The following is a 19,931-nucleotide window of genomic DNA, read 5'->3' on the forward strand; positions in this document are numbered from 1 at the left end:
TGAACAGAACTGACTGTTAAAACATGCCCAGTAGATATCAGGCAGTCAATTGCTTTGGCCCCATACAAGGGCAAATTAGTTGGCAGCTAATGCTTTTGTGTACCAGCCTTGAAGTCCCAGTGGCTACCCACTGTCAGGATGCACCCTCCCGTGTTGGAAAGCTGGGAAAGCCATGTTGAAAAAAGAAATGAGAAATTGTAATTACATTGAGTAGGGGATTATAGGGTTCAACTAAGCGAGAGCTGAGTGAAAATATCTGCCATGTTTTTAGCCAAAATGCTTCCCAGCATTCAAACTTGTTTGGCCTTGTTGCAAAAATATGTGCAGTGCACAGACATTGGCGCTGTTGATGCTGGTGCCCATGGGATTCAGCTGGTGTAAGTGGGAGTGCTTATTGGTGCAGCACTTCCATATACTGTAGTTGTGCTCTGCACTGCTTAGTTTCTGTCACATCGAGTGCTGCTGCGCCTGTTGACGCAGGGGAACCTCCTGACCTGATGGTAGCTCAAGGGTTATCATGCGAGGTGGACTTCTGTGTAATTGTGTCCCATTTGCACTAAAATGTGCAGGAATTGCAACAGTTGCATTTGCAATGATGCTGGAATTCTGGGGGAAATGCTGCATTGTGTGGAAAAAACCCCATGGTGACTGCACTCAAAATTGCATTGCACTTTGCTCAGACATAAAGGTGTCTGCAAATGTTTAAAGAAACCCGGTTTCTTTTTTAGCTTATCTAGAGAATGAGAGCAGCTCTAACAATCAGGGAATTGGGAATAAGTGGTATTTAAGGCAAAGCACCAATCAGCTGTTGATTAGCTGCAGACATCATATCCAAATAGAACACTCCATGATCCCTCAGTAGCAATCCCCACTGCTAATACCACATTATGAGCCTAATAACAAGTTATAAGGATGGAATGAAAAGGATGCTTGCCATTTTTCACCTTTGGTAACACATTGTAATTGAAAAGCTGCTTCTTCCAGCACAGAAGAAAACTAATTTAACCGAAATTACATGACTTGCCTGACACCTCTCATACTGAAATTAAATTCAGTTTTAGAGCTTTTAATGATGAATATGAATGTGATGTCAACATAAATGTCATGGAGGAAAATGACTGACCTCCTTTCCCCTTCTATTTGATTAAATGTAAATTAGTCACAGTCGTTACTGTCTGTGTGAGTAGACAGAGGGCACCGGTTCCTGCGCAATTCCAACCCATGGGATTAAACAGATCAAGAACCTTATATGTACAGTTCTGTATTCTTCACTAACTCTTCTTAGGAAACAAAGTTTAGTGTTTATTATTGTGTCACAGTAGGACATGATACACGGCAGAGTTTGAGTGGTTTGGATTTTTAGTTAATTTCTATTGGTGGAAAATGGTACAAAATGGATTCAGTAACTTCTGGCTGGCTACCCAGATAAGGAAGGTCCAGTTCACTGTAACAATATTGGAAGTGAAAGTCATAATAAACCTTCAAACCATGACTGCAATTTGGAAAGCTGGTAGGTGCAACCAATACAAGGTGCCAGGCCATATTTGCTCCTCCAGCTGCCCCTGGCCTGTATTCTGCTCTTCTGCTCCCCCTCTAGCCTGCCCTAGTCAAGTTCTCTTCAATGTGGCCTCAGTTACATCTAGCTCTCCCCCAACTGCATCAGGACTCCACCCTGGCTGTCACGGACTCACACCCTTACAAACATGTCCCTCCACGTGACCCATAGTACAGTCTGTGTAGTGCCCTTAACTCAGTGGGGGTCATTTATAAAGTTTGCGCAGTGTATTTTTTTTTTTTTTTCACAAATGGTTGTTTGCACATGTTTTTTAGGAAAAAACATCCCTCAAGGAGACCTGCTAAAACTTAATTGCTAAAACTGTTAATTGTTGGCAAAAATATTACTGTCTTAAAAATAGTAAAAGAAATACATTTCAAAAAATGCTCATATATGGATAGGAATGGTTATTGGCTGTTAAGAGATTCAGATTTCTTTGTTGCTATACAAATACAGGAATGGAATCTGTTATCTTGAAATCTGTTATCCAGAAAGCTCAGAATTACGGGAAGGTCATCTCCCATAGACTCCATTTTAAGCAAATAAATCAAATGTTTAAACATGATTCCCTTTTTCTCTGTAATAATAAAACAGTTCATTGATTCCAACAAAGATACAATTAGTCCTTATTGGAGGCAAAACAATCCTATTGGGTTTAATTAATGTAAATTGATTTTTTAGTGGGGGATATCCAAATTACAAAAAGATCCCTTAAGGTGGCCATACACGAGCAGATCCGCTCGCTTGGCGATGTCGCCAAGCGAGCGGATCTTCCCCCGATATCCCCACCTACGGGTGGGCGATATCGGGGACCATTTAGGTAAAAAAAATAATAATCCGATCGTTTGGCCCTGGGGCCAGATGATCGGATTATGTGGGCGGCAATGGGGCAGTCGGATCGGGGACCGCATCAATGAGCCGATGCGGTCCCCGATCCGACCAGATTTTCTAACCTGGCCGATCGAGATCTGGCCAATTTCAGGCCAGATATCGGTCGGCCAGGCCGCTCTGCTCTCCCCATACACGGGCCGATTAGCTGCCGAATCGGTCCAAGGGACCGATATCGGCAGCTATAGTCGGCCCGTGTATGGCCACCTTTATCCAGGAAACCCCTGGCCCCGAGCATTCTGGGTAACAGGTCCCATATTTGTACAATCTCTGCATAGCTTTAATATAATTCAGAGCTGCACAGCGTGCCCCCTTCCCTGCACTGTGACAGGCTGAAGATAATCAAAGTACATGAAAGTATTTATCCCATTTATCCATACATAGCTCAGATAAAATACCTCTTCCCTTTTGTTTAATTTTTATATATAAAACACATCCCTGTATTTATCAAAGAGACAGACCATATTTAAATAGTATTGCATAAATGTTTTCAAAGTTGCCTACGTGTTTAGCTGCAATGTCAGATTAAATGATTACTGTAATAACTGCATGACTAAACTGCACTCTGTAGGTCTTTTCCTGCAGTTATTCAGCCAAGGACCCTCTAGTGCCCAGGAATAGGAGCTGCCTGCTTGTCTGCATTAGGGGCAGTCGTTCCAAGGCTGGGATTCAATGGCCTGGGCCTCAAAGCAAAAAATATAGGAGTGGACACTTAAGGGCAGAATCACATTTGAGATTGGGATTTTGCGGTGATTAAAGATAATTGTGGCAAAAAAAGACTTTCTTTGAAAAGTCATGGCAAACAAAATGTTGTTTTTCTCTGTGACTATGGATCAAGCTGGATGGTAATCATACATCCCTGTGCCCATTGTGCTATTAAAGGGTTTGGAGCAGTATGGATAGTGTAGGGTGATCTGCATTCATAATACATGTAAGCTTGCACAAGGGTTAAATGAACCTGAGTGTTTATCTGCTTTTATTGCATTTATGGAGGAAATACAGTCTTGTCCAGCCTGAGTGGCTCCAGCGCTCTGAGCAATATCTCCTCTTACGTACCGTGCTTTACTCTGCACTGTCCCCTGCTTTGTTCTATGTTACATTCAGTCATTTTGATCAAATGCTGCAGTGTTTTCATTTCAACAAATATCATGTAAAAATAACTAGTCTTGATTTTGGCATATTGTTAGGGCAGAGAAGAAGGGACCTGCAGAAGAAAAAAACTTTCCCACAAACATTTTGCCAATGGGTATGCCAGTTCACCTTCTAAAATAATCTTTATTTCCTACAGACACTTAGGGGCTGATTTATTGTGGATTCATCCGGGGAATGCAGAACCCCAGCAGTTTGACTTGTTATAAAATTTCCTGATGAATTGATGCATTTATCACAGCTCTGATACAGCTGGCTTGGAGCTGTCAGACTCCATTCTTATCTTTATGTTTGTGCCTTCTCGTAGTAACCTATGAGTCGGTTATTTAAATAATGCCCAAATGGTAGTTTAAATGACACTCAGAATTACGGAAGATGGTATGTTTCACGTTAAAGGCAAAAAGATAGGAGCCACAAAGTGTGGGTTGGGGTGCATGTTCATAGAGTATACGTGTACAGAATGAAAGCAGTACGGTACGTGGGCATTACACACGCCAAGCTTGTTCCGAGTGTCTGCCAGGAGGCAGTCCATTTCTAATCTGAACTGTGGCAGCAGGGGCCATGCTGAATGCTGTGGGACATTATTATTATTATTATAATTGGAGGACTCATGATCCCCCTTCAATACGCATCACTCAGGAATCTCCAGTAATTGGTGCTTTATCAGAATACACAGAAATCATGGCTGTTCCCTTTTCCCAAACCTTTGTGGGTAATGATGTTTCAAGTGTGCCATTATAGGCCGACCCCCCTACCCTTCATTTATTTTCTCTTCTCTTCTCTGGAACGTGCCAGCATATTGAACTTTGCTGACAGCTTTCCCAGGGGCGATTCTGTGGGGTGCAGTAGGGTGCCTTTTTTTCAGAGTCATCTTTTTGGGGCAGTAGTTCTGTATATAAGTAATGGCGCAGCCAACTATAGATATGATTAATGGCCTGTGGCATTCTGAGCTGCTGTAATTTTATATAATGGATGCATATTCACCTTTCTATCATTTCACAGGTTCTCCTATGTTTTTCTCGAGACACATCGGTCCTGGCACATTTCTCATACAGTAGTGCCTCACCACCGAAATCCTACATACGAGGTAAATGTTAAACCTTTACCTGCCTGGTAATCATGCAGAAAAATACATTTTTACTTATTTGAATGAAATGTTATAATAACACTTTGCCTGACTAATATCTCTGTATTTATTTGTAGGGAAACTTGGTCTGGAAGAATTTGCTGTTTTCTATCCACCAAATGGTATGTTGTATTTTGGCCCCCTCTAGTGGCAGTAAGCAGAATGACTAGTTAGAAAAATACTGTAAATATCTGTCTATAGAGCAGTTGTTTTATTACGGATGCACCAAAGCCAGTTTTTTTGGGTTTGGCTGAATACTGTACTGAATCCGAATCCAAATTAGCATATGCTTATTAGGATCTGGGAGGGGTAAAAGTCGCAGTGCGCAATTTTTTTTAACCCTTCCAAATCCTAATTAGCATACGCTAATTAGGATTTGATTCAGCCGAATCCGAACCCTGCCGAACCCTGGATTTGGTGCATCCCTACTTTTTACTTAACCTTCCTAACTAACACTGACATAAAACTTGCATTAGAGACCAGCGACATAGAATGCGCACACCATGTAAATTTTCTGTAGGATTCCTTTTAGATCAGTGACCTGCAACTTGAAGCTTTGCAGCTGTTACTGAGCTACTCATTGGATGCTGGAAAATTTAGTTTAGTAACAGCTTGGGAGTCATCACATTAAAATCTATAGTCTACTTCCTGTACAAGAATTTCAAAATATTTTATATGGGCAATAGAATACTTTTAAATATTCTAATAAGTATTTTTTACTAAAGGTACCTCTAGTGTCAGTTTATATGAATTGGCATGAGATTGCATAAAGTCAGTCAGCAGTGACAATCTGGTCTGTTAGTGATCTCCATTGGGACATGTTATCAGCCAACCAAACTTTATAGCTCCTTCTTCCTGCAGGGTGAAAAAAGGCTGAATCTTGGCCGAATCCCGAACCAAATCCTGGATTTGTTGCATCCCTAGTTATTACTCAGCTAAAGTCCTGACCCAGTTCTGCTTTATTATATTGACAGTAAGGTATGGGGTACAGTACCAATACTCACTAACATTTGCCCTTTCCAGAAGCAGTTAGTCCTTTCCAAGTGCTCATTCCTTATCTAATTTCCAGCTGCTGATATTTTTTTTTGCATCAGCACCTGGGGATTGGTACCTGGGCGGCACACTTTTCACTGGCTTTATTTCTAATCATATTCTTTAGTGAAGCAGTTCATGCCTCCTTTCAATAAGCCATGACCAAAAGCCATTTTATTGTATAATATTACACAAGGCAAAATCTGGCCATCCACAAAGTGATGCTCTCCAGATTCATCCCTGTTGCTTAATTATCACTTTATATGGGGGGGCCCTCTGACAATTATTGTGCCACCCCAGAGGATCACAGTCTGCCTGGTCAGGAAATTTCTTCTGTAGGTGCATTTGGCCATAATATTGTTTGTACATTACAGGACCACCATATGGCTTCCCTCATCATCTTCTCTTTGGTCCATGTATGGCCAAAGCATAAATGGTTCAACTGTTTTCCAATCAGTTCAGTTGTGGCACTTTTACAGGTTACTGAGGGGTACACAATGTAAAAAGTAGAGAAAAAGATCAGGGCAAATTCTACCAACACAGAAACCCCTATAAAGAAGCAATATATAATCTAATTATGTTTTGTTAGGATATTTCTAACCACAGAGGAAGTTAGTGCTTACATAATCAGTGCAGCAAGCTGTTTTTTAGAAATCAGGGCATTATACTAAAACTGCCTGCCATCACTAGCAAATGTGTTTTCTCCATGGTAGACTTCCCATAATGAAAACAGACGCCCCATTTAACACTCCTAACGTATAGTTACAGTACCACACTTCAGTATTGCTAGTGGCAAATTACATCTTAATTTAAAGAGCTGGAGCCCACTGAACTGAGCAGCTCTTTAATAGGAAATCAGTGAAGAACTTGTACACTGAATGAGACGGATGTAATGCCAACTTGATCTGACTGAGCCAAGATAGATATTGTCTCCCCAAAACTGCACTTCTTCATTGTGTGCCTTAGGTGGCCACTCTCCATGCAAGCAAAAAAATCCTGTGCTGTTTCATTACCTGCTAGCCGTAGCATATTTACCTTAAAATAATGTATTGCTTTTATTGTGTTGGTGGTAGGTTTATGTCTCCACATATTCCCATGCCAGAAAAAGATTTCCAGGGAGATAGATGAAATCAGATAAAATGGTTTGTGCTTCATTCTTAAAAAAATATGGGACTGATTCATCAATCCTCTGGAAATGTTACTAAGCAGTTGCTATATTTGCAACCAATAAGATGATTCACTTTAAACAGGTGACTAGTAAATGCTACTTGCTGGTTGGTTGCTATGGGTTACTGCTTCCAGGGCAAACTTGTGTCTTTTGCCCTGGAAGCAGTGTCTTTTATTACATAACCCCCTTGCTCTCTTTGTTGACAATAATGGCCACTCTATATTCTTTGATTTCTTGCAGGAGTAATACCATTCCATGGATTTTCCATGTACGGTAAGTGATATCCACATTAATTAATGTAATGTACATTGTATAAATTAAAGGAAAGCAAAAATCCATCCTCATTCCATAAGGCCTGTTAAAAATATTACCCAGAAGTTTGTTTGTGGTTTCTATGTAACATTCTGTATAGTGACAGTGTATACTACTCCACCATTCTCCCACATTGGTTTTATCCATGGAACTAGCCGTTCCTCTTTATATTAATGACATATTCTACTTTTATTTGTTCCAAGTGCTGCTGTGCTGGTTTCTTGGATAACAGACCAAAACCTGGTAAAGCCCTTCCTCTGCATTTAGATCAGGTATATAGAGGGAGCACACTTTAATGGTGCCATCTGTCTCAACACAGGAGAGTAAGTGTGGCATAGTGAACTATGGTTAGGTAATGGCACCATTCTCTTTGTAGGATGCGCATACACAGTCCTAAATGCAGAACTTTTTCCTCTATAGTGGTGTAACTTGGTTAATCTGGGCCCTCTCTGCAGGAAAATCGTCTGAGGGGGCCCAGCGTGACCAGTCCCTCCTTTTTTGCGCTGCTTATATTTAAAGGTAGGAGAGGGGCCTGGGAAGGGGGACTACTGTATAGCAGACACCATGGTCCAGGCTGGGGAGGGGGGACTACTGTACAGCAGACACCATGGTCCAGGCTGGGGAGGGGGGACTACTGTACAGCAGACACCATGGTCCAGGCTGGGGAGGGGGGACTACTGTACAGCAGACACCATGGTCCAGGCTGGGGAGGGGGACTACTGTACAGCAGACACCATGGTCCAGGCTGGGGAGGGGGGGACTACTGTACAGCAGACACCATGGTCCAGGCTGGGGAGGGGGGGACTACTGTACAGCAGACACCATGGTCCAGGCTGGGGAGGGGGGACTACTGTACAGCAGACACCACGGTCCAGGCTGGGGAGGGGGGACTACGATACAGCAGACACCATGGTCCAGGTGGAGAGGGGGGACTACTGTACAGCAGACACCATGGTCCAGGCTGGGGAGGGGGGACTACTGTACAGCAGACACCACGGTCCAGGCTCGGGAGGGGGGACTATTGTACAGCAGACAACACAGTTTGGGCCGGGGTCTTCTGTATACATACTTACACCACTGTTCCTACACTATAAATGATAGCAATCCAGGTCATGGGACTCACCCCCTAACCACCCGCCATGAGCACAGCCCTGAGATCTTTTGCCAGTGACTGTGCCCTATTGTGTTCCAGTAAGTGTAAGCTGTTACTCACCAACCTGAATGAGCACAGTATACCATTTCTTAGTATTATTTACTGCTCCTAGACTTTAAATATATATCATTTTCATTTGCAGTGGCGCCTCTGTGTTTCCTGTACCACGAGCCGTCTAAATTATATCAGGTGTTCCGGGAAATGTACGTGCGCTACTTCTTCAGGCTCCATTCTATATCGTCTCATGTGTCGGTAGGTTTTCTCTCATTAGCACAGCACATCAGCCTGAAAGCTGAAACAGGTAGCTCTCATTTAGAGGATTTAGGCAGTCACAGGACACAGGAACATCTATATGAGTGTTGATGAGTGCAGGGCTCAAAATATTTCTGCCAGTCAGCGCTGAAAATATGGCAGGGCTGTAGTTCCAGGCTCTTCCTGATTGGGGAAACTAGTAAGAGCTGTGCTTGTACTATTGTAGAACAGCAACTCGCATCTGCCCTGCTTCCCTGCTGCAAAATGTCCAGGCAAATTGACTCTGGATGATGTATATAAATGTTCTTTCCTTTAAAAGGGGTTGTTCACCTTAAAATTAACTTTTAGTAAGATGTAGACAGTATTATATGTAGAAGATATTCTGAGACAATTTGCATTTGGTTTTCAATTTTTGTGTTTTTTTTTTTTTTCAGTTATATTGCTTTTTGTTCAGCAGCTATTTCTGCAGCTTTCTGGTTGCTTAGGGCCTTGTTTATCTCAGCAACAAGGACGTGGTTTAAATGGCCGACAGGAACATGAAAAGGAGAGGGACTGCATAGAAAATAAGGAATAAAAAGTTACATTAATAATAAAATCAGGGTCGGACTGGGCCGCTGGGACACCGGGACAAATCCCTGGCGGGCCACACCCGACCCTTGCCGCTGCTCCCCCTGCCTGACCACCCCTCCCCTGACGCGTTCGGGGAAGGACGTCGGGTGGGGGGCCCTGCGAGGGGGGTGAGGGGGGCCAGGGCGGGAGCCCCGGTGGGCCCTTCAACCCCCCCCCCCGTCCGACCCTGAATAAAATTGTAAGCTTACAGAGCAGTAGTTTTTGGCTGTTGGGAGTCAATGAAAGTTGAAAGCTGGAAAGATGTAACAGAGGAAAGTAAATAATTCAAAAACTAAAATAAATAATAGATAAATAAAAGACCAATTGCAAAGTTGCTAGCAATAGGACATTCTATAACATATTAAATGTTAACTTCAAGGTGAACCATCCCTTTAAATCCAAATGATTGCATTTGTACAGGTTTATGCCTTTATAGTCTCAGTATTGCTACTGTAAGAACAGCACCAGTATTTCCCACTGTAGATTGTTGCAGTTGGCATCAGTGCTGCTGGATCTGGTTCTGCTTGATATATGTTCTTTCTGCCCCTATCAACTCCAATATTCACATGCTTACTGAATTACACTTTCTACGTTGCTTTGCCAAATACCCACGTGAGTGCCTGTGTTGCAGGGGATACTGTCACTGTGCCTGATGTTTGAGACACTTCTCCAGACTCACCTGCCTCAACTTTTTTATCACCTTCGTGAGATCGGTGCCCAACCGTAAGTTGTTATGTGTTTGTATTTCATGTGTAGTTTTAAATGAACTTTCAGTATGCCATAGGCATTGATTTGCCATTGGTCTTCATTTTTGACTATTTGTTGTTATTTAATTATTTCAATTTTTATTCAACGGCTTTCCAGTTTGGATTTTCAGCAAATATCTGGTTGCTAAGGTCTTTTTTCCCTTAACAACCAGGCAGTGCTTTGAATGAAATACAAGAATATGCATAGGAGAGGGACTGAATAGACAGATAAGGATTAAAAAGTAACAATTATAATAACATTGTAAGCTCATAGAGCAATGGGTTTTTGTTGGCTGCTGGGGTCAGTGACCCCCATTTGAATGATGTAGAAGAGGAAGGTGAATAATACTATAATTTAAAAAACTATATAAAAAAAAAATCAAAAACATGAAGACCAATTGTGAAGTTGCTGGGAATAAGACATTCTGTAACATACCAAAGGTCACCATAAAGCTGAACTTCTCCTTTAATTTTCATTTTAGAACAAGAATAGAAACATATGTCACATGGCGATTGGTCTACAAAACTTGGTCCAAAAATCTTAAAATATGGTTATTGATATTAGAGATGAAACATTATACAGTGCTGAAACTATAACACTGTGCCCATTAGCTTTCTTGCTGTTCTGCATCATATCTATGCACGTATTCCATTCCCATGTAACTTAGCCTTGCTGTCCCTAAAAATGGCTTTTGTTTCACCAACCAACAAAGCTGCAGGGTTTAGGGTGCACGTGTGCTTTTTCATGTTTGATTTGTACTGTAGGTTGGTGTCGGCAGGCACCAAAGCAGTTTGGGAGAGGCCAGTGAGCATGCAGAAGGGTATAGATTTACACATTTCCCCTACGTACGGCAGTTCTGGGGATAGAATATCTAAATGGCCATAAATAAATCAGTGTTTTCTGCTGAACCAAACATTTTCCCAGATTCTACAAGTCACATTTGTGCATGATATAATAGACCTGCATGCAAGTCAGGGCAAAATGGAAACTTCCGGCAAAAAAAAAAAAGCCTTTTAAAAAGTCAGATATGGGAAAGTCGGGTAATTGCTATTCTTACCCTACAGGCAGATTTTCATGGCATTTTTTGTTAGTCAGAAATTGTAAGAAATCAATATCCACTGTCACAGTTTGTAGGTTACTCCCAAAAGGTACAGGTATGGGACCCGATGGGATCTTCCCATAATTTGGATCTCCTACCTTTAAGTCTGCTATTAAAATGATTTAAGTAGTAATTAAACCCAATAGGATTGTTTTGGCTCCAATAAGGATTCATTATATCATAGTTGGGATCAAGTACAGGTACTGTTTTATTATTACAGAGAAAAGGGAATCATTTAACCATTAAATAAACCCAATAGGGCTGTTCTGCCCCCAATAAGGGGTAATTATATCTTAGTTGGGATCAAGTACAGGTACTGTTTTATTATTACAGAGAAAAGGGAATCATTTAACCATTAAATAAAACCAATAGGGCTGTTCTGCCCCCAATAAGGGGTAATTATATCTTAGTTGGGATCAAGTACAGGTACTGTTTTATTATTACAGAGAAAAGGGAATCATTTAACCATTAAATAAAACCAATAGGGCTGTTCTGCCCCCAATAAGGGGTAATTATATCTTAGTTGGGATCAAGTACAGGTACTGATTTATTATTACAGAGAAAAAGGAAATCATTTTTAAAAATGTGAATTATTTGATTAAAATGGAGTCTATAGGAGATGGCCTTTCCGTTATTCGGAACTTGTTGGATAATGGGTTTCCGGATTAGGGGTCTGATGCCTGTATAAGCAAAGCATTGCAATCTAGCAAGGTGCCTTTCTGTAAGTTCTCATACTCCATATACAAACCACTTGTTATTGTTGCTTCCTGCTTCAGGCTCCGCATTTCATTCAAGTGGATGGTCCGAGCCTTTTCTGGCTATTTGGCTACTGATCAGCTTCTCCTTCTCTGGGACAGAATCCTTGGCTACGATTCATTAGAAATACTCGCAGGTAAGGATACATATTGACAGCCGTACACAGTGTACTTCTACTTGTATGAATAACAAACAGTAAAAGGAATTAAATGAGAAGGAAAGGTACAATCACTGGGGGGGGGGGGGGGTATTGGATTGTAAAACTGCCCCGGCCCAGGCTGCCTGCGAGTAAGCGATTCTCTTCTTTCTTCAAGTAAAACTTTTACGAGAAAGCCGGTATTTTCACTTTACTGCGCAGGTGTTGGCCCCGGGACAGAAGGAAGAGGAACGCTCAGTTGCCCCAGGATGGTGCAGTTTTCTGCTAACAGGAGCACCGGCCCGGGGTACCAGGGAACTGATTACTATAACTGGGGGGCACCCCCAATGATTAGGCACCCCCAGTGATTGTACTTTTCCTTCTCCTTTAAGGCAATTAGTGGTAAACTAATCACTCATTAGTGAGAGTTACAAGTTACCGCTTGTTGTTACACCCCCTACATATTATTGGACATTTTTTCTTTTTTTTATCATTGGCTTTTATGAAAACGAAAACAAATGGTTGGAGGTGTCCCACTGCAATGAGCCTGACAGTAGTGTTCCAGTACATTTTGAAGTGTTTATATTTCATTGACATACTGTTTATGCATATAGCTGATAAACACCATATAGGATACAGACTGTGAGCTCCATACACTCTGAAATACAATCTCACGTATCTGCCCACGGAACATATTTCATTCATCTATAATTGTTCTACTGCACGGTCTGACTCATGAATGTCATGTTACCAAGGGGGCAAGCTTAAGTGATTTTCCAGATGGCTGTATCTTAAGGCTCTGTTCCACTAGCCGGCTCCTCTCGGTTCTACACAAACCCCCCTTACTGATTGTCCTTCCTCACTGCCTTAAAGCTCACATCATAGCTGTATTCTATATACCTGGTCAGATGAATTCTGGAAACCATTTCAAACCCTGCAAACTGTTATTGAAAGGCAGCGATCGATTTTAAATAGGTTTTTCATAGAAGGTGTTGTCTAGAGGGAAGTTATTCTTATAGCATTTTAATGTCCTGGGACACCACTGCCCCTAGTAGTAGCATTCATTTCCTAATCTCAGATTAACCTGGGGTCTATCTATCTATCTATCTATCTATCTATCTATCACTATTTTTTTATTGATCTGTCTATATCAATCAATCTGTTTCTATAATTTTATCAATCTATTTGTCTATATCTATATTTTTACTGATCCGTCAGTATCTATTATCTATCTATCTCTATCATCTATCTATCCATCCATCCATTATCTATCAATCATCTACATATCTTTCTATCTGTCAATCGTCTATATACCTATCATGTATCAATCATCTATATATCTTTCTATGTCTCATCTATCTATTATCAAAAATCTATATAATCTATTTATCTTTATTATTTATCTATCTTTATCTCTGTTGCGAAACAGTGTTTTTTTACTTTTGGAAGCAGAGAAGATATACAAATTATTTCCACTTCCAGCTTTTTAATGCCACATAAAGTTGACCATGGGAAAAGCAGAGTCTCTAGGTCAGTGTTGGCAACCTTAGACGACTGCCCTTGAGCTTTGTAGGTAGATATTACAAAGCCAAGACACTCCTGAAATTGTAAACGTTTGAACTGGAAAGACATATCCGTAGGAATCCTGGATATCCATGGAATGAATACATCATCTTCTTTGGTACAGCCTTTCAAGATTGTTGTATCAATAACAAAGTGATAGGTTGCATCATTCTCTTTTTACTAAAGCTGTGCTCTGTGATTTTACTTACTAAAGCTCCTCTGTTTACACTGATTCTTCTGAAAACATTGTGTTGCCACATATTATATGAGAATTTTAGCCTCTCAACTTTCTTCGCCGTCCCACTCCTCGCATGTTTGTAAAGTGCAGTTAATTTCAACTTTTTATACAAACTGAGAAAATACTAATACCACGTCCATAATGTTTGCTTTATATCTTTTCACTGCTACTATGAGACAAAGTGAGAAATTTGCCTCAGGCAGCGCCCAGCAAGTTAACCAGGTGGAAAAAAGCCGCTTATGGTAACTTGAGCCACAATGCCGGTTATTAAACTAGAAATGTGGCCCTTCTAGTGCCGAGAGGGCAATTGTGCTCTCTGTACTAGTGATGCAGCCCCTCCCAACCCAGTCTCACCCTGGGGTGGGGGGAGCAATAGGAAGGCCACCTCAGAGCAGCCTAGGGACTAGAATTGCCTTATTATTATTATTATTGGCAGCTGAAGATACTTCCACCAACCCCATGATAATTCTGTCTCAACCACATTCCCCTCCCATGCAAGTGTCTGTATTATTTCTATACCCAAAGTCTCTGTTCCGCTTTCTTGTGCCCACTCACTCTGCAATACTCACATCTGTTCACAACCTGTTTGTTAATGGGGGGATTTTTTAAACCCTAGCACCTAGATTTTCATACAAATTTTTTTGGTCTTTTTAAAGGGCAACCTGTTTGTTACCAGTTCCTTCACACCGCTTGCTATTACTTCTGAACTTCAAAACACTAATCCATCTATTCAACCTTTCCCCCTGGACTAGAGTCAAATATACATGCACTCCTATTCTAAAAAAATGCTTCTCTTTTGATTACTCAAGTCTTGGTAACTCCCATTATGTCTCTTTGCTTCCCTTAAAGTTCAAACTACTTGAGTGACTGACCTGCTTTCTGGCCGGTCATATTGCTTGGCCCCCTACAATCTGGCTCTCAGCCACAACACTCCATTGGAACAGCTCTTACAGGTCTCACTAGTGACCCATTATCTGCCAACTGATGCTGCCTGCCAGCACATATACATTCAGGCTGCTGAAGGCAGCAGGTTTGCGTTTTTCTCTTGGTGCATACACATTAATAGAGAAAATGACCTGCTCATTGTTAGGCTAAGCCATAGGTTTTTCAGATATCTCTGCCTGAAGACCCCCTTGAGATTTATGTACATCCCCAGCAGTTAAAGGGACCCAAAAAGGTGGAGCGATAACATTCTGTGTGTCATTTCTGTTTTTAGGATCCAGCAATACAGGATACAGTGAGCCCAGTTTTTCTTGAGACAGTGGCTCCAGCAGTATGTCACAGTGGCCCAAGAATTTGATAATGCAGTGGCTACAGTAATATCCAGAAATGTAGGTAACAGTGGCCCCAGCAATATATATATATACATATATATATCGCAGTGGCTATAGCATTATATGACACAATGGCCCCATATATCACAGTGGCCCCAGCAATATATCTAAAAATGGCCCCAGCAATGTATGTAACAGTGGCATTAGCAATATATAACAGATTGGCATGTAAAATATGTGTTCTGTTCGGTGGTTCCAACATCATATGACAATGTTGTGTGAAAGTGCAGCTTTGAAGCAGATGTGTTTATTCAAATGCTAAACTGTTGGTGGCCCACAGGCAGCACTTAGGGTGAAGACACACAGAGCAACTAGTAGTAGCTACTTTTTCATGGCTACTAAACCCCAAAAAATACCCTCCCATAGACAATACTGAGAATTGCCTCTGCTAAAACACACATAGAGAGTTATCTGTAAATGATCAGCATTGTCTGTTTTAGTAGCCACGACAAGTAGCTGCTACTATTAGCTCCATGTGTCTTGTAGCAGCGCTGAAGTGAGAAGCCTAGGGGCACTTTAGCTCCGTGACCATGTACATTTACAGGCACTGCTATATTTTGCACTTCTTCCAAATTGCTAGCAGTGGGCAGCCACAAGCGTAACATTCGATTAAGCAGGTCTGCTTCAAAAATCGATCATTGGTCAGTTGTACCGATTTCTCATCTGCAAGTGAATCCTTTATACATAAATAGTTTTCATTAACCCCGTTTGAAGAAAAGTGCACTTAGAACACCACTGGCCCACTGTGATTTTTTTCTTGGAAGAGCAGCAGATACAGCAGGTAAATAAACAGACCTGATAAGCACAGAGTACATTATTCTTATAAGATAATTAGTAGGTCAGCCAGTGTTTAAATATTCCGCATTCTTTTTCAGTGCTGGCAGCTGCTGTGTTTGCTTTCCGAGCGGTGAACCTGATGGAAGTGACATCACTGGCTGCAGCTGAAGTAAGGATAAGTTACACTTACTGGGATTGAAATAGTTCCTGAGCAATTGCCAGCCAAAGTAACTGAGACCCTTGCGTCCCAATCCCAGTAATGCAAAACTGTGCAGAAATTCTCATGATTTATATGAATTCAAATTTAAAATAATAGCTTTAGAATCAGTATTAGATTGTTGGCTTGGGTCTCTTCCAGCAATTATATATGTGTATATATACATATAACAAGAACTGACTTGGTAAAAAGCACATGGTATATGTAGCTGTTTGCTAAATCAACTAATACTGCCGGTGTCTGTCAGTGTGTTGGGAAGCTAATGGGTGCACTTGAGGGCTCTGAGTACTAATGTGGGTGTATTTTTATGTCAATGTAGCAACCCACTTTCTTACAGTATTCTTAAAGGGAAAGGAATAGTTGAATCACTGTGGGACAGGAGCGGAAAAACCGAGTGGGCCCCGCTGGCCTAGACGTGTTCCCTCGGGCCATAGATCCCTGTTTCTGCCACTAAGAATAAAGTATGCACACTCTGGGGATGGGGTTAGGCAGGCGACAGGGGGCCCCTGGGGTGTGTGGGGGCCACTGCGGGGGGGTCTCATGGAGGTTGCGGCAGCTCCGGTGGGCTCTGCACCACCCAATCCTACCCTGCTGTGTGGTGCCAAATGTGAGTGGGGGCCATGTCGGGGGTCCCTTTGGGGGGCGTGAACTCCTGGGGCAGCAGCCCCGGTGGACCCTGCACCCCCCAGGCTGGCCCTGCTGTAGGGAGCCAAATGTTAGGCAGCCCCTTTGATTGTAATCACTTACCTGTTACTGGGCTGGTGCTCCTGTTAGCAGAAAACTGCCCCAGACTGGGGCACCTGCGAGTGATCCTCTTCCTGCTTCTTTCTTTGCACTGGGTACGTATGCGCAGTAAAATGAAAAGGCAAACTTTAACGAAAAAATTTCCTTTTCACTCTACTGCGCAGGATTTTAAAGAAAAGTTAAAGGAAGAAGAGGATCAGTCGCATGTACCCTGGGCCGCGGCAGTTTCCTGCTAACAGGGGCACCAGCCTGGGGTATCAGGAAAGTGGTTACAATCGCTGGGGGGGAGGGTTGCCTAACATTTGGCACTCCCCCCCAGTAATTAAACCTTCCTTCCCCTTTAATGCGCCAAAGTGAATTCTTGATTGGCTGCTATGGGTTACTGTGCTGGTGCAAGCGAGCAATGCTTTGCTAATTATTATTTAGTCCCTCAATGCACTTTCCTAACTTATTGCAAAATATTAATAGCGACTTTACCAGAAACGGGAATCTGTTCATCAAATAATTGATACTGAAGGAGGATTCACACTGAAGCGTTCCCTGTTAGAGGAGCGTTGCTCACTATGCAGGCAAAGGATTCATAACATGTTTGTATTTTTAGAACTATCTTGAAATGTAAGACCTGCTGAGCACCCATGATACCATCTGTATCTGAAGTGCCTCTAAAGGACAAGATAAGTGCACTTCCTTAGCAGTGAATAGTTTGCATTGGAATGACTGAGCGCTGCAGAGTAATAGATCCAACAGGAAGTCAGGTAGAGAGGGCACGTCTGACTGCTACACTGTAGTATGGCCTGCAGGAAGCCGGAGGGCTCCATTACTCTAGGGACGAGCAGGAAAGCAAGCTTTGTCTTCCATCTCCTGACAGTACCCGTAGCTAACGTTTAAGGCTAATGTCCCACAGGGAGATTTGTCGATGCGATTTTTAAAAATCGATGTTCCAACGACTGGTCGTTCGTCTTTTCCTTACTAGAGATTTCAACAATGGAGCAATTCTATTTCCCACAAGTCAGTGCGTCATATTCCCCAGCATTTCCAATGGGGAAATTTGCAAACAATCGCACCCACCCAATGGGAAGTAATTCCAATAGTTTTGAATAACAATGCTTTTTTTGTAAGATCGCTCAGAAAAGGGCCTTGGAGCGATTCGGAGAGATATGCAATTCGAAGTTGTATCTTTGGTTTAGGTACTGGAGATTCATATTGTTCAAAACAAGCAGCTTGTCACTGGAACTCACTTTTTAAAGGAGACATATTGGATACATGGAAAAAACACTAATTTTGTTGACAGTTATGAATAAAATATGGTGCTGGTTTCATGTTGGTCTAAAATTGAATACTGTCTGCAAAAATAGCCCCTTTATTGGAGCTCCCTATAGATCCCATCAGGTCTCTGTCACTGTTTCAAATGAAGGGTGGGCGTGTCCTAATTGTCCCCACCAGAAGCACATCAGGTCAGCCTAGCTGCCGATTGGTTCCTATCCTACAGTGCAGCGCACTGAGAGCCGCCGGCCCCCCTGCACATCAAGAGAATTCAGCCAGAAGTAGAACAGATGGGTGGGACTAGTAGAGTTTGGGGGAATTTCTCAATAAATCAGTCCGAAACACAAATTTTTTATAAGCACAGTCCTACTATAATTAGAGGAGTATAATTCACTGGTACATTCATCATTTTTACATGCTATGTCTCCTTTAAAAATTGTTGCAACTTATCTCTCCATGTGACATTAGCCTTAAGGCTTCTTTGTATGTGCAGAAATGCTGCTTACAGACAAGCAGGCAACTGCAGGTACAAATGCACTGAAACATTTATTTCCAAATGCAATCAGTTATATTTTCTGGCCAAGAAGGGGGGGACAGCTGCGGGCAGGTATTAAGCCATATATAGTCTAACAAGCGTCTGTGTTCTCTTCTCCAGGCCGTACTTGCTGATATATCAACTCTGAAGGTTATGCCTCTTCTTCAGATTTTCTTGTTCGCGGTGGTTCCCTAATCTCTCCCATCATCTAAGAAAGCACGCATCATGGCGCTTCCTATGCCGCGGCCGCACAAAAATGCAACGTCTACATTTAACCAGAAATGACATTCTATTTACACAGTCAGTAAATATCGTGCTCAGCGTAAATAAGAGTAAGCGCATCTGCAGCTTTACAGGCAGGTTAGATTTCATAATGATATCCCTTGGACTTGCTGCTTGGATGCGGCTCCAGGAGCAGAATATTCTAAGGAATGGCATAATGTGTTGCTATACATACACAAACACATATTCAATGCAGTATTATTTTAAGTGGTATTACATTTCAGTGGCATGTAGGAGTTTTATGTGCCGTAGCCTTTGGGTTGCCATTTAGGCTGATGCATTTGGAAAATGCAAACAATAAATTATTTACATATTTTGCCCTATAGGTTTTGTTTTTCTTGATTCAATAAATGACTGCTAGGTACAAAGTGTATCCCAGCCTCTAATTCTTGCATCTATTTCTGGTTAAAAAGTCTTTTCTTTCATTCCCTGAGAAGGATAAAATGGTGACTTCAATCTCCCAAAATGAATGATACATGTAACATATAAGTACCCAACCTTTTATTTTTATTTATACAGGTATGGGACCTGTTATCCAGAATGCTTGGGACCTGGGGTTTTCCAGACAAGGGGTTTTGCTGTAATTTGGATTTCCATGCCTCAAGTCTGCTAAAAATCATTTATACATAAATAAACCCAATAGGGCTGTTCTGCCCCCAATAAAGGGTAATTATATCTTAGTTGGGATCAAGTACAGGTACTGTTTTATTATTACAGAGAAAAGGGAATCATGTAACCATTAAATAAACCCAATAGGGCTGTTCTGCCCCCAATAAGGGGTAATTATATCTTAGTTGGGATCAAGTACAGGTACTGTTTTATTATTACAGAGAAAAGGGAATCATTTAACCATTAAATAAACCCAATAGGGCTGTTCTGCCACAATAAGGGGTAATTATATCTTAGTTGGGATCAAGTACAGGTACTGTTTTATTATTACAGAGAAAAGGGAATCATTTAACCATTAAATAAACCCAATAGGGCTGTTCTGCCACA

The 19,931-nt window shown here is 41.7% G+C and overlaps 1 protein-coding gene across 2 annotated transcripts in view; it reads left to right on the forward strand.

Moving 5' to 3' along the window:
• The window catches only part of tbc1d19 (TBC1 domain family member 19), a 47,647-nt gene extending 28,344 nt beyond the window's left edge, over positions 1–19,303 (forward strand). The window contains exons 14-21 of one of the 2 annotated variants that reach the window (XM_031895357.1): positions 4,595–4,679; positions 4,796–4,840; positions 7,159–7,191; positions 8,526–8,635; positions 9,876–9,967; positions 11,867–11,982; positions 15,993–16,063; positions 18,774–19,303. In XM_031895357.1, coding sequence (XP_031751217.1) covers positions 4,595–4,679; positions 4,796–4,840; positions 7,159–7,191; positions 8,526–8,635; positions 9,876–9,967; positions 11,867–11,982; positions 15,993–16,063; positions 18,774–18,848 — 627 coding nt within the window. In that variant the 3' untranslated portion in view covers positions 18,849–19,303. The remainder of the gene's footprint in view (positions 1–4,594; positions 4,680–4,795; positions 4,841–7,158; positions 7,192–8,525; positions 8,636–9,875; positions 9,968–11,866; positions 11,983–15,992; positions 16,064–18,773) is intronic. The other variant, XM_031895358.1, reaches the window with a different exon arrangement.
• The last annotated feature ends 628 nt before the right edge of the window (positions 19,304–19,931 follow it).

Source organism: Xenopus tropicalis, chromosome 1 (assembly GCF_000004195.4).
Source record: "Xenopus tropicalis strain Nigerian chromosome 1, UCB_Xtro_10.0, whole genome shotgun sequence".
NCBI lineage: Eukaryota > Metazoa > Chordata > Amphibia > Anura > Pipidae > Xenopus > Xenopus tropicalis.